This window comes from Pomacea canaliculata, linkage group LG8 (genome assembly GCF_003073045.1).
Source record: "Pomacea canaliculata isolate SZHN2017 linkage group LG8, ASM307304v1, whole genome shotgun sequence".
In the NCBI taxonomy this organism is placed as follows: Eukaryota; Metazoa; Mollusca; class Gastropoda; order Architaenioglossa; family Ampullariidae; genus Pomacea; species Pomacea canaliculata.
In genome coordinates this window covers 21,043,445-21,057,944 of record NC_037597.1, presented here as the reverse complement: position 1 = coordinate 21,057,944, position 14,500 = coordinate 21,043,445, and the positions used below count along the sequence as shown (strand labels likewise).

The following is a 14,500-nucleotide window of genomic DNA, read 5'->3' as shown; positions in this document are numbered from 1 at the left end:
ATGCATGCAAAAAAATGATAGAGAAGGAAGAAAACAACTAAAATATGGAAGCCACAGAAATGAAAAAAAAATGGTTCATCGTGTGTACAGAAAATGAAATATCAGGTCTTCATGAACCCATGTGGAAACTCTATAACAGATTACTGTGTAGGTAGTAAGCATTTAATAGAGGTTTAGGCTATCTTCCACCACCAATTGATGCAGCTTACCTTGTAGTGGTGTGGTGGCTTGCGTGCCTTGTCAATCCACAGAGCTATATCAGCTGGAGAATTGTGTGCTTTGCAGGTCTAAAAAAGCCAAACAGGTCTGTCAGGATAGAGGCCAGACTAAAATATTGCATCCTGGCCCTCCAGGTTGTGAGTTTTGATTTTGGGCTAACAACCCACTCATGTAAAAAAAAAGAAAAGAAAAGCTGTTACAGAAATGGCAACAGTGTGGCCCTATTCTCCTCGAAGAGTAACAAGAAATAAACTAACTAGTCTATCTTAGCATCCCAGTGATTTTTCAACAGAGACAAGGAAATAACAGATGCCAGTGGCGCAAGTTCTGGTCGCATTTCTGGGTCAGACAGCAACAACAGCACAACCACCAACGGCCAGTCCTTCAACTTTACTTTCACATCTAAGACTGGAACGAAACTTATAGCAGGCCATCGGCGCCGGATTGAGAATTTGGTAAGCTCTGGTGGTGTGAATGGCGTCTCCTGTCAGTTTGCCTTGTCTCTTCATCATGTCAGGTCAGTCCCATGCCCGGTCCGGGCGTAGGGGGGACCGTCCGGCAGCAGCAACAGACAGAATTTTCCACCCGGTCCTGTCTTGAGCAGATGAGAGCAGGTCTGGCATCTCGCGTTCGGTCCATTCTTTAATGTTGGTGACCCAGCTTTTCCTCGGACGACCACGACGACGGCTCCCTTCGAGGTTCCTTGTAGGATCGTCTTGGACAGGGTGTTGTGGCGGGTGACGTGACCGAACCAGGCGAGCTTGCGCCGCTTCACTGTTGCCAGAAGGGGCTCATGTGGCCCACGAGGGAGGTTACGGTGCTCCGTACGTATGCGTTGGTCTTGTGTTCGCGGTACGAGATGCGGAGCAGCTTTCTCAAGCACTTGTTCTCAAAGGCCTGGAGCTTCTTTTCCGTTGCGGCAAGCAGCGTCCAAGTCTCGCAGCCGTAGAGTAGGATTGACACTACGAGGGACTTGTACAGCCTGTGCTTGGTACTGAAGCTGATTGAGTTGCTTCGCCAGATCCTATCCAGCCTGGACATTGCGGATGTTGCCATACCAATCCTGATACGGATCTCTGCTGTACAGCAACCATCTCTAGTCAGGGTGGCACCCAAATACTTGAAGCTGTTGACCTCCTCCAGTTTCTGGCCGTTCATGACGATGTTGCTGCTGCTGTCGGTGGTGGAAATAATCATTACTTTGCTTTTTTCTGAGCTTATTTCCATGCCATAGGCCCCCGCTCGCCTGGAGAGTCTGTCCGTCAAATCCTGAAGTTCGTTGTTACTGCCTGCCATGAGGTCAATGTCATCTGCAAAGCGGAGGTTGCACAGGGGTCTGCCACCAATGGAGATTGAGGTAAGGTGGTTGTGGAGGGTGTCTTGCATGATTTTTTCAAGGAAGATGTTAAAAAGGATGGGAGAGAGTAGGCACCCTTGACGGACCCCGATCGTCATCGCGAAGAACTCGCCTAGTTGGTTGTTGAGTAGTACCGCGCTGGAGGCGTTCTTGTAGAGTGCTGCTACCATCTGGATCAGTCCCTCCTCTATGTTGAATGATCTCATGACCTGCCAGAGTCCATCGTGCCAGACACGATCAAAAGCTTTTTTGAAATCGATGAAGTTATGGTATAGTTGACGTTGATGCTCCAGGTGTTTTTCTATCATAACACGGCAGTTAAAGATCTGTTCTACCGTGCTTCTTCCAGCCCTGAAGCCAGCCTGTTCTTCTGCCAGCAGTTCCTCTGCAATAGGTTTTAAGCGGTTGAGGATGATTCTGAGCATTACTTTGCTTGGGTGACTTATCAGACTGATGGTTCTGTAGTTCTGGCACTGCCTCAGGTTCCCTTTCTTAGGGAGTGGGATGATGATAGACTGAGTCCATTCTTTTGGCCATTTCTTTTCTTCCCATATCTTTTGACACAGTGTGGTGAAGGCCTTGGTTGTTGCGTCTCCTCCATGCTTCAGCAGCTCAGCAGGTACGTTGTCCACACCAGGTGACTTTCCTCCCTTCAGACTGTGCATAGCTTCTCTCACCTCATCAGTGAGGACTGGCAGGTCTTCAGCCTCTCTTGTCCCAGTCTGGTGATGCTGGAGAATGCTGGTGTCTGGCTCGATCTTGTAGTTGTACAAGTCTTGGCAATATTCAGTCCAACGACTTAGTACAGCAGCGTTTTCCGTAAGGAGCTGTCCGGCGCTGTCTTCGATGACTGTGGCTGGTCGCTGCTGAGTCTTGGTGAGGGCCTTCAGTGTTTCATATGCCTTCTTGCTGTCTCCGCTTGCCATGCCTATTTCCACGCTGCAACACTGGTCTTCGATCCAATCTTCTTTTGCCTCCTTCATCCTTGTTCTGATCTTCTGGTTGACAAGTCTGTACTTGTCTGCTGACGTCGGGTCTCGACCTCTCCCTCTCTTCAAGGTTCTCCTTTCGTCGCAAAGATCAAGGATGTCGTCTGTCACCAGGGTTGTTTGCGCTTCCTCTGCTTCCCCAGCACTTCGTCTGCAGTAGAGAGTAGCACCTCTTTGATACTTCCAGCAAGGGCGTCTATGTCGCAGTCTATAGTAGCCAGGGCTGCAAATTTGCCCCCCCACCTGGGCCTGGAAGATCCTCTCTGTGTCCGGATCTTTGAGCTTCTCAAGGTTGAATCGGATGCGAGGGCTCTTATTGTTGTCACGTCTCAACTTCAGTTTCAACTTGAGGCTAGTGAGGACGAGGTTGTGGTCGCTGCCTATGTCAGCGCCAGGAAAGGACCTCGTTTGTGCTTTGTTGATGCTTGATTTGAAACGCTGAGGCAGCAAGATGAAGTCAATCTGGTTATGGACCAGACCTCCCGGCGAATGCCACGTTACAGTTCTTGACTTCTTGTGCGGGTGGAGGGTATTGGCAATGGTGAGACGGTGACTCTGAGCGAATTCTAGTAGCCGTAGGCCTCTTGCGTTGGTGTTGCCTAGGCCAAACTTGCCGACTGTTCCTGCCCATTGTTGGTAAGCGTCAGGGCCGATCGTAGCATTCCAGTCGCCAAGGACAAGCAAGATGTCTTTCTTCGGAGTTTTCTTGATGATGTTGTCCAGCTCCTCGTAGAATTCCTCAACCTCTTCATCTTCGTGTTCTGATGTTGGGGCGTACACTTGTATAATGGTGATGTTGTGCGGTCGAGCAGAGATTCGGATGGAGATAAGTCTGCTAGAGACTGGGGTGCAGCTGATGACAGTTCCAGCCACCTCCTTCCTGACAATGAAAGCGACACCACGTTCATGCTTGATTTCGTCTCCGCTGAACCAGAGCTTGTGGCCTTCATCTGTAGTTGACTCCCCGAAACCAGTCCATCGGACTTCTGCAAGTCCACTATGTCCCAGCGGTAACGCTGTAACTCGTGTGTGAGTTCTTTCACTTTGCCGCATTGAAAGAGTGTGCGAACATTCCATGTTCCGATAGTAGTCCTTGTGTAGGCAGCTTAATTGTAGACTTGGGTGTAGACTTGGTTCCAGTATCACACTTGTCGCCCCCTCCCTGGAGACCACCAGAGGGGTGCGCGGTCGTTGGTGATCCGGGCCTCGACCGATCCGGCATGTTGCTTCTATTCTGTTTTGCTACCATAAGTCCTTTCAGTGGGCTTTGGCGAACTTGGTGGCGCCCATCTCCTCTCCAAGTATTTTATTGACGTGCATAAGAACACGTCAGCCCCTCACAGCGTTTGGCCCGCCAGCAGAAGCGGTTACCGGGGTGTAGCCAGGTTAAGGACCTGGAGCCAGCTGTGAGAGTTGATTGCCATGTGAGGACCAGTGCTCCCGCCTGTCCCAAGGGACACTGCTGCCGGAAAGTCAAAGGTGCTTCCTCTACATAGACACCCCGGACACTCTCATAAAGGAGAGAAAATGACACATGACAAAATGACGTAAAATAAAGTGACGTCAGAACTAAATGACGGTCCTCCAGCCAAAGGTCAGCGTCTACATGCAATACAAGCACAGTCCGCAGGCCAAAGATCAAACATGTCATATAAGCTGGAATGCATTCTATAGCAAACATAGCTGCACAGAACACATCCAACAGACGACATCAGTCCTATTGAACGACGAATGACCCCAGCACACACAAAAAGTTCACCGATCCAACGGACATGAAGCTCACTGAACCGCGCCGCCGATCGCCAAGGCTGAAGGTGGACAAAGAATTACGACGAATTGCAGTCATCAAAGCAAAGAGGCACTACACTCTACACACACGATGGCAGGCCCATCAAAAATTATACATAAGCACAAGTCCAACACCAGGAGGATGTTAGATAAAACAAAAAGACGACAGAGCTCTTCCCCTTCCAGCCAGTTGGATCTGTATCTTATCTGTAACTTGCATCTGTACTTAGTCCCAACATTGCGATCATCTTCATTGGACAATCTGCTCCCTAGGGTAGATTGTGCAATTCTGCTGTTGCATCTACATGTATTGACCATACACTCCATGAAGAATGAATGGTTAATTAGACAGTGTGTTAAGCAATTTTTAAAGTTATGAAGACTTCTTCCGTAATAGATTTACTTAATACTTTTTTATGGTACTTATTTCCATTTGTACACACACCTAGGGATTTTACATGCCTTTGCAGCTGTTGTTATATTTGGGGCTGATGATCATGTTACATGCTTTTGTAGCTGTTGTTGTACTCTGATACGTTGTACTTTCATGCACCTACAGGTTGTGAGCAAGGTGACATCTACTATGCCATGGCTTTCAGGGCACAAGGAGGTTGTTATTGTGGAAATGGCTGAGCAAGCACTTAAAACCATCAAATCACACATAGAGGTTGGAAGTATTTTATTCTTGCACACAGAAATACTCACATTCACTTGCAATCATAAAAGACTACATGAAGATGAAAGAGTTCTTTGTGCTGAATTTTAAAATAAAAATATTGCTTTGCTGTTTATCACAAATACAAATGCTTGTTTGGTTCCTTGCAGGAGGGAAATATTTGCTAAACAATAGAAAATAATTCTTTATCAGAATGTTGCTATGATGATAGCTTTGAATTTTTTTTGCATATGTCTCAAGCATTATGCATTGTGCATATTTTTTACAGAGTGGAACAATTTTCTGATCTTATTACACAGTACAACTTTCCTAATGAATTTTTGGCGCATGAAAATTTTAGTGTTTTTGAAAATTTCCTTTGCAATTTTCAAATTACAGATTATTTTTTTGGCCAAGTGGGGTATTCAAGATGACACAGTATAAAAATATTACTTCCAATTCATATTATCTCAATCACAAAGTAGTTTCATGCTTTGGCTTCTGTTTCCATCCTTTGTGTTTACATCCTTTTGCAATATAGCTAACATAATTGAAATTACAATTACAACAGAAAAAAATCTGCATGTTTCCCTAATAGGTGTGTGAATTGTGTTGCTCTTTTTCTGCGTCCAGATTCCAAACAGTGATTTCCAGTTAGAACCAAAGTCAGAATTTGCTTATGACTTTCACCAAATATTTGCATAGAGAATTCAGAAATTAAAAAACAAGTTGCTAGTTAGAAATATAACTTGAATGTTTCTAGTTTGAAGAAGTCCAAGAGTATTAAGACATGAAGGGAACGTGTTGTCAGAAAGCCAGAGCTTTGAATTTCTACCAATTAAGATAAATCAAGTGTGTTAAGGCAGTAACAGACTTGACTAGGTAGTTGTGCTCAGATTGTAAAGGAAATGCAGGGGTCCAAAAAGTCAGCTGTCACCCCCTCCTACCTAACAAAAAATAAAAAAAAACAAAAAAAAAACATAGGGAAGAGAGTTGTGGTTGTGGTGCACAGGGTCACATGACAAAAAATGTCAGAAAATTAGTTTTATGGTTTCCTGGGGTTTCTTAGTGATTCTTAGAGTTTTTTGTGAAAAATCTTATGAATCTGTCACCAAATCACTTGACATTTATGTTTTTGCAGGGTCTTTTTAATCTGCTTTAAATTTGTAGAGTTTAATTTTAAAGGCATGCAGTAAAGCACTGTTGTTATTTTAACTCTGCAGCTTGGCATAGAAGAGACAGACTTTGAAAAGAATGCGCAAGAACTCATTAAAAAGTAGGTGTAGTCCTCTTATTTCTTTTAGAATGATGTTTGGTTTTTATTTGTCCATCATAATGTTTAGCCCTCTATGTTACCTTAAGATTTAGTTTCATTTTTGTATGCGTGTATTTTAAGCGTCATAGGGACGTCTCTGTAGTTATCACAGTTTACCAGTCTTGACTTAGAACTCTTTCTGTCCTGTAGCTATCACAGTTTACCAGTTTATATATCTCTCTGTCCCTTTTAAAGCCATAGTGAATGAGAAATTTCTGAGTTGCTTAAGAGTACAGGAGAAAATATTCCTGTTCATCCTGTTTATTTTAAAAAGAAGTTCGATGTTCAGCTTTTTGTTACATATCTCCAGTGCACATGAAAGCTAGTTTTGAACATTGTTCTCTTATGCATTTTCTCAGTAAATCAATTTGCATTTGTTAAGAAAAAATTGTAAGGTGAATAAGAAATGAGACAGTCATGAAGAATTCTATCTTCCAGAATGCCAAGAGACCGTGAATATTTGCCTAAAATTATGGAGCATATACACAGTATTAAATATGTCAAAAAGTAAGTATATTTAATTTCCATTCATTTGTGGAACTCAAAGGCTTTGCTTTAATGGGGTTGTTTCTTTTATTTTTGCTGGAGTTTGTTGCTAGCAGTATAACTTTCAGTGTACCGCATTTCAGAACATAATCTCTTGGATGCATTTCTATAGATATTATTACTACGTTAGATGACAAAATAAAGGATTGCTTAAGTCTGATTTTATGCTGCAGGATTGACTGCATCATTTTGTATGGAACAAAAGATGACAGCTTGCGGCTCCTAACCTGATGCAGAACTAGATTGCCTACTTCCTAATGTGATGCATAGCAGTTTTGCATACTTCCTGATATGCAGAGCTATGTTGGATTGAAACTCATCAACACTTTAACTGAGTCTAGTCAGTGGATATTTTTCAGCAATTTCAATTCATCTGTATCCACTCAAATAAATTCTGCTGCAAGACTAAAGACAAGTGGAAGAAGGCTAAAAGAATCTGGTCTTCAATTTATGACAATCATTTATGTAAAATTATTCATTTTCTTGTGAATATCATGGTTTTTGTGGAGAATGTATAATTTCATATGGATCGATCATTTCTTGATTCTGGGTTGCCGAAGGCATTTATTTCATTGTTATTGTATATCTTTGACCAGCAGTCACATTTCTGTTTAACCTTTCATGTCCCCACTCTCTCGTTTTTAAAGACCAGTAAAATGCTGCTTGAAAATAATGACAATGTTAATTTGGTATCATGGTTATTTGGGTAAAGTGATAAATATTATTGAAATAGAACTGCCTCTTTTCATATAAACTGACCAGTCACATTGAAGAAATTTTGTACTTGCTTTCTTCTTAAAGCACAAATTATTCAGTCATTCCTTCCTTACTATAAAGGTTGAAATTTTAAGAGCTTGATTAGACCAAACATCCAGAACTTTTGGACCATTAAGCATACATTCCTTTCAAGAGTACTCATCAGTTTGTCATGAGCGGAAGGAAAGCAGATTTTTGTGTTAGCTTTCTCTGTCATTCATACGAGTTTCCAGCTGATCATCTATGTTGAATAGGCAAGAGGAGCAACATGATCACAGAATGTGTTCTAGGCTGTTCCAGACTTTGCCATACCAGTTTAGTTTTTTCTGTGCAAAACTATCATAGCTGTCTTTATGGTGGGTTGATTCACAAGTTGACATAGTAGATAAACTGCCAGTATTCTGTTTTTCAGAACATAAAAGTATATACTGAAAGTATGATGATCATTTGTAAACATTTTTAAGCATTATGTTCTAGATTAAAGACTTGCATGTGTATGTGATAGAGCTGCACATAATGCGTGTGCAATGTCATGCCTGCATGCTCATTATTACTAAGAAGGAGAGAGAGAAAGAAAAAAAAAGAAGAAAAAGAAATAATATTTTATGAAATTGGAAAAAAATGATACTTTAAACTTTAAGATCAACTGTATTCAATTATTAACAGTATCATCGAGAACTGAAAATAGAGTTCAGTGTTGCAATGTTTTGCTTGTTATATTATCCATTGAGAAGGAATTCAAAGGAGAATTTTAGCAAAATGAGCAGTACTTCCTATAAAGTTATATAAAATTCTTGTCCACCTTTCCTAAATCTTTAAGAATTTTATGTCAACTATATTCCTTCATGGCAAGATCACAATTTTATGTGAACTGTATTTCTTCAGGACAAGATCACATAACCAGTTCCAGAACAAAAGAGCATCATGTGCAAAATGGCAATGTTTAGTTGTAGCATCAGAAAGATAGCATGCGTCCTATAAAAGAGCTGATATGTCATGTGTGAAAGACAGCATAAATGTGTGATGATGCCATCTGTAAAAAGTCGACTTTGTCACTCTTGTGCATATGTAAATAAGACTGAGAAGCCAGCACTGTGTTCACACTAGGTACTCACAGAGATGTTAAAGGAGAATGAGACAGTGTGTTTGTATATGTGTTTTCAAGTTTATGTGATGTGTTTACTCACAGATGCTAATGTATGTATTTGACAAACCTGATATTGATAGAGTAGGAAAAGGGTAGAGGTACTGGTTAAAATGTTGAGACAGTGAAAGATTAATGTAAGAGAGAGAGGTTGACAAAACTTATCAGTTGAAACGGATAGAACTGTAGTAATGTATGTGAAAAAAAAATTGTCATTTGTCCCTTGACTGGTCCCATCATGGGGGAGAAGCACATGGACAGATGCCGCAACTGACAAGGCTTGCAACTCACTCCTGTCTTGAATGACAGTGAGCAGGTCCTGCACAGAATGACCAATCCACTCTTTCACATTCATAAAACAGGGTTCATCATTGCTGCATATCAGACTCCAACAACTGTACCTCCAGAGCCAGGTAGGGAATGAGAAGAAACAAAGACTCCTGTAGCCTTTATCTTTTCAAGATTGCAGCGTGACCATTTTCCCGTGGCTAAGATGAATGGAGACTTCGCTATGCTTGAATCTGTGGCAGCCACTCTTGACACCAGGTGGTGCAGAAGTGAAAAGATAACCATGTAGCTTCTCTAAAACTTTAGGGACTTACAAAAACATTGTCTGTTTATGTGGTTACAAATATTGTAAGCTTAAAAAGAAAAACAAAAACTTTGGAACAGTCAAGCCATCAGCTGTCATCTCAACTAATACCAGCAGACACCCATCCCCAAACCCAGTACCTCTTGTATTATTTTGGTTGTTTTTCCAGTTTCTCGCACTGAGCATTTTTACACAACTACATGTCTGCATGTGTCAGGAGGGCTGAATGTGCAGTCTGTACATGACGGAACAGTGTTGCATTTACTCTTATAATTAATTTGAAACTTTGTTTCATGCATTCTGAAATTTCTTGTGTGGCCAGTGTGAGCTGACCATTTGGAGTTATTGACCAGCTACTTTTGAGTGCTGGTATTAGTGAAGCTTCAGGAAATTATGGACTTTTCTGGATGGTGTTGATGTGTGGATGGTGCTACAGATACCTTGGGGATTTTACTAGTGGGAAGATCAACTGCAAAACAGATCAGCAGTTTGTAACAGACTGCAAGAAGAAGAGATTCACTTTCATCACAAAGAAAAAGCAACAGTGTGGTTATTTTTTGCTTGAATTGTTTTCTTTTTCCTGGTTCCAACGTTTATGGCCATTCAAGCTTTCTCTTACACCCTCTTACTACTTAGAGCATGGCATCTTCATGCTGGTGAACCCCATCCTGTGTGCATCAGGCACGATGAAAACATTTTACATGAAAGATTGTGAGGCAGTGTTCACATCTGTTTGTAAGGTTGTTAGATATTCTAACATATCAAAAAATCTGTTGCACAATGTTGTTTTATGATACCTCTTGCCTTCCTTTTTTTTTTTAGGACTTGGGCCTTGTTTATAAACATATCTGGCAATCTGGCATGCAGCTCAGCTGTTGCTTAGGTGGTGAGCATAGAGACTGCTGCTGGTTATATCAGAAGCTGTGATAATTTATGTTGCAGACATGTCTGTCAGAATTGAATTTGCAGCCTGCCACCTTCCACATCATGTTGGTGGTTTAACATATTCTGCTTCTGCATAGAGCAGGCCAATGTGCTTACAAAGTAATGACCATTTCTAAAGCGATAATCACAACAGTATTTTACAGTTCAGCAAACATATTTGAGAGTAACATTGCTATTGCCTTTTCCTTGTGGTGCCTTTTGTGTATCATGTTAGTCTGTCACTATTCCATGGATGCCATCATCTTAGAACACCAGCTGTTATGGTTACATATGATGAACATAATGATGCATTCTAGCATTTAGCATGTTTCATTAGAGAGTTGCATTGCTTATGAAATTAGTTGCATTTCTATGATTTTCAGATATTTTGATTTTGTTTGAAGTTGAGGATAGTATATCTTTTCTTAAGTGTTCCATATGGGACATTTTAGACTGTTATAAAATTATATGGTCATGATTTAACAAAAACTTTCATGCAACTATGACTTAAAGAGGCTTCTTTACTTCATGACCACTACAGTATTATGTAATAAATACGTTCTGGTGCATATTTCCAACCATTGGGTTTGTATTGCCTTCTAATAAAATACAGTTCACACTCACACACAAGCTTGTGCATGCACATAATGTCTGTTGTCAGACATAATGAGCTTGACATTTCTCCAGTAATAAACTTTTGTTTATGCACTGAAGTTCCTTTGAGATTTGGTTATGCTTTTTCTTTTTTAAACAATAGAATGCTACTGTGTTACAAGTGTTCAGTCTGTTTTCAATATTTTATTTCCATCTTTCAGTTTCTCAAAATTAACAGTCTCATCCTTGTATAATGCAAAAGAACTTTTGCCTTGCTCTGGAAGGTGACCCACATCAATCCAAATAGAAAATTCAGAAGAGTATATCCAGTTTGCATTGGAGAATGTCGGTTGAAAGAAAGTGCAAGATCATTGATGCTGTCGTTCTGGTTTAAAAAAGAAGTAAACTGTAGTCCTTTAGTAAAATGCTCTTCCTTCAAATTTGAATGGTTGCGCTTTGTATCCTCTGACCCATGTGAGCAGCAAACTCCGCTGTCCAATGTAGGTCGGCGACCGATTCCTTGACAGCTAGGGAGGTATTTGGGGGCTAGATATTTTGGTGTTCTTGTAGGTAAAGTGAACAGAGTTTTCAGAAAGTGCTGTGGTATTTGGTCCCATCCTCTACACGGGCATAGATAGGGCTGAGGCTTTCATGCCTTTGAGGTGGCTGTTTGAGTTTACAGTCCTCCGCCTTCCAGTTGAATATGAATTGTTCATGTCGGGGCATTTGCTAGAGGGCTATTTGTGGGAGGGAGAGGCGTTTCCTCTTCTGTGTCGTCGTCTGGTATCTCTCACCGTGACAATCTCCTCCTCTTCCTCCAGCACCTGGACGACCGGTGGCGCAATGGTTAGTGCATGTCACCAATACAGTGAGGATTGACTGTCCAGTGTTCGTCTCTCGTCTCGGGCACGCTGCTCTTTCTTTGCTGGCTGCCATAATATAGCCTTAGTATGCTGGCTCGGGCTAAAACACCAATCCCTTCCTCTCTCCTCCAGTACCCTCGATGAGTTAAGTGAAGGTAGGTTGGGGGACAAGGTTTTTCTGAATGAAAAAAGGAAGAAAACGACTGGCAGAAAATGAAAGGTCAATGTGCAGCATCTTCTATTCACACACCGTCACTGCATTTTCTACCCGGAACAACTTAGTCTTATTAAATGCTATGTGCGTGACTCTGTTGTCGATTGTTCTGTTTAAAAATACACATACAGTCAAGGACAGATACTGAAAAAGTGGCCCCAGTATTCGTTCCGCTGACGCACGTGCCTGGTGATAATACGGTGTGGTTATAAGCCTGTATATATATATAAACACTGAGTATTGTGTATAACTTCGACCAAGAGCTTCTCTACCAACCATGCAATCTCTCGAATGTTTTTGTTCTGGCTTGGATTCATATGAGCAAAAAAAAGTGCGACCCGCGTGACTTGTCATCGACACGGGCTACACGTCAATCGTTGTCGCCATCTGTCCTCACAGTTGTCTCCTTGCCAACCGCTGACTGCTCACATCGCCGTCTTCTAGGAGACGAGCAGCTGTTCCGTGAGTTGCGCCCCCGCCCTCCCTTGGAGCAGGCGTGACTGACTTATCTAAGTTTCAGCTGGGTTCCAGACAGCTGGCCTGTCGGAAATAGAGACGTTGATGGCCGATCAATAGCTAGTGTGGTCCCTCCCTGCCCAATACCTCCACTCACCCACGCACGCACGCACACACGCTCACACACACATGCAATCGATTCCACGGGGCCAACCAGGCGGCGCCAGCGGCTCTCGGTGTCGGCCATGTGCTGGATGCTAAACATGGCAGTTGGTTCCGACACCCATCACCTGCATCTCCACTGCCCACAGGTATGTTCGTGCTCGTAGAGGGAGGCAGCGGCCAGCTCCCAATGCCTTCGAGTATGTACGTGCTCGTGAGCAGGGCCGCCGAGTCAGCACGGGCCCCCTGGGGCAGACGACGTTTCCGGGCCCCTTGTACTTGTAATCGTAAATTATTTTCCCAGTCCGTAATAACATACTTACAGTTCGATTGTCAATATTTACATTTCATTCAGTAACGTAATATAGACTGTAAACAGTAGGACAAGTGCATTACTTGAGCTGTTTACACCTGAGTGGTTAGTAAATGAGGAAAAATGACGGTAAAGGATCGAAGTTGTAGCACCTTGCTCTATAGAAAAAAATCCTCAGAGTGAGGAATGTTAGGTCAATTTTTTTTTAAAAAAAAGAAAAATAATCCACTGACCAAGGCTTAGCCACAGCCCCGGGCCCGGGTGCACCAGACCCTCCCCACCCCCCTTCTCAGGCCTGGCAGTCAGAGAGGCATAGCAGCCTGCTCCGAACTCTACTCTGCCCTCAGATACGTACGTGCTCGTAAGACGAGGTCGCAGCCTTCCTCCCAACTCTGTCGCAGATACGTGCTCGTGAGACGAGGTAGCGACTTGCTGCAAACTCGGGGTAGGGGGGTGTGGGTAGTAGCAACGTGGAGGGCGTTGTTACCATGACGACCAGACAGCTTTGCGAGCTGGTTAGCAGTCGGCGTGTCGAAGGGAAGAAGAATCGCCGTCTCGCCAAAATATCTTGGTGATGTCCACGTCACGGTCACACTTCGCTGAGCACCGTTCTATTCCGCGTGGAGCCGCTGACGTACGTGCATAGACTTCACGAGGAGTGAAAGAAAGGGGAAACGCAGGAGAGCAAACCCACCATGTCACCTGAATAGTTAAGTGAATGCAGCACGGGATAAATATAAATGTGTCCGTTTTCATCCCCCTTACAGTTCTGCCTGTTATTATTTTCTTCTTTTGCGCTGTTGTGTATACTATATAGACTGGTGTCGGGGTGGAGGTGGGAGGGAGCAAGTGAGGCGCCATGCAGCGTATATTATCTAGCAGCTACTTGAAATGAATGTAGGTGTGAAAAGGAATTCGACGGTTAGTTCAAGGCCGCTGTGGATGTCGGCTCCAAGTCAGTGAATGTCCCCGAGCACTGACGTGCGTGCAGTCAGACGACAAACATCAATTTTCCTTTCTGATGTCGTCTGGCTTTTAGTCAAGCCAGATATTCTGGCGGTGAAGACTGTCACATTCGTAACTGTATCAGGGAGAGAGAAAACGGAGGCAATGTGAGTTTTATTTTTAAATGCATGCATGTGTTTGTGTGTGTGTGTGTGGGTTACACTTGAGTTCTTGTGTTTTGAACCGACATCTGTTGGTACGAGATTTCTGTACGTTTGGTTGCACGTGTCATCATCTCCGTCTTGGCCTGCTGATACAGCTGTAACTAATCTTAGTTTTCGATTGCCTTAGATGGAAATCAGACAGCCTGGCAGACCTGAGGAGGCTGATGAGACTGGATAAGCGCTGGAACGATGTTCAACAATGCTGCCCTACAATGAGAATAGAGACGCGGGTGTGGCCATGCAGTAGACGCCCTAGTCTCCATTTAAAAAAAAAACTAAAAAAAATCCAAAAGCAACCGCTGCGTCAGAAAAATAGGAAAACAAGAAAGAAAAATAAACCACTTTGTCATGTGTTTCAAAGACTGGTTTAACAATCGTCAATGAGGAAGGAAGAGAAGAGGCAGGTGCGCATGTCCTTGACGTTCACCTGACTTGCTTTGTCCT

At 42.8% G+C, this 14,500-nt stretch overlaps 1 protein-coding gene and 1 long non-coding RNA gene across 3 annotated transcripts in view; both read left to right on the top strand.

The window, feature by feature from the left end:
- LOC112570502 (eIF-2-alpha kinase GCN2-like) overlaps positions 1-10,998 on the top strand; it is a 32,984-nt gene extending 21,986 nt beyond the window's left edge. Inside the window, exons 34-38 of the mRNA XM_025248941.1 lie at positions 512-674; positions 4,913-5,020; positions 6,232-6,284; positions 6,762-6,830; positions 7,043-10,998. Of these exons, the coding sequence (XP_025104726.1) occupies positions 512-674; positions 4,913-5,020; positions 6,232-6,284; positions 6,762-6,830; positions 7,043-7,100 (451 nt within the window). The 3' untranslated portion in view covers positions 7,101-10,998. The remainder of the gene's footprint in view (positions 1-511; positions 675-4,912; positions 5,021-6,231; positions 6,285-6,761; positions 6,831-7,042) is intronic.
- A 1,152-nt stretch (positions 10,999-12,150) lies between these two features.
- LOC112570523 lies at positions 12,151-14,416 on the top strand. 2 transcript variants are annotated; one of them, XR_003100641.1, is made up of 2 exons: positions 12,151-12,723; positions 14,184-14,416. It is a non-coding gene; the product is annotated as an uncharacterized LOC112570523 (long non-coding RNA). The 2 variants fall into 2 exon arrangements; XR_003100640.1 differs by lacking the exon at positions 12,151-12,723 and adding an exon at positions 13,822-13,999.
- Positions 14,417-14,500: the final 84 nt, after the last annotated feature.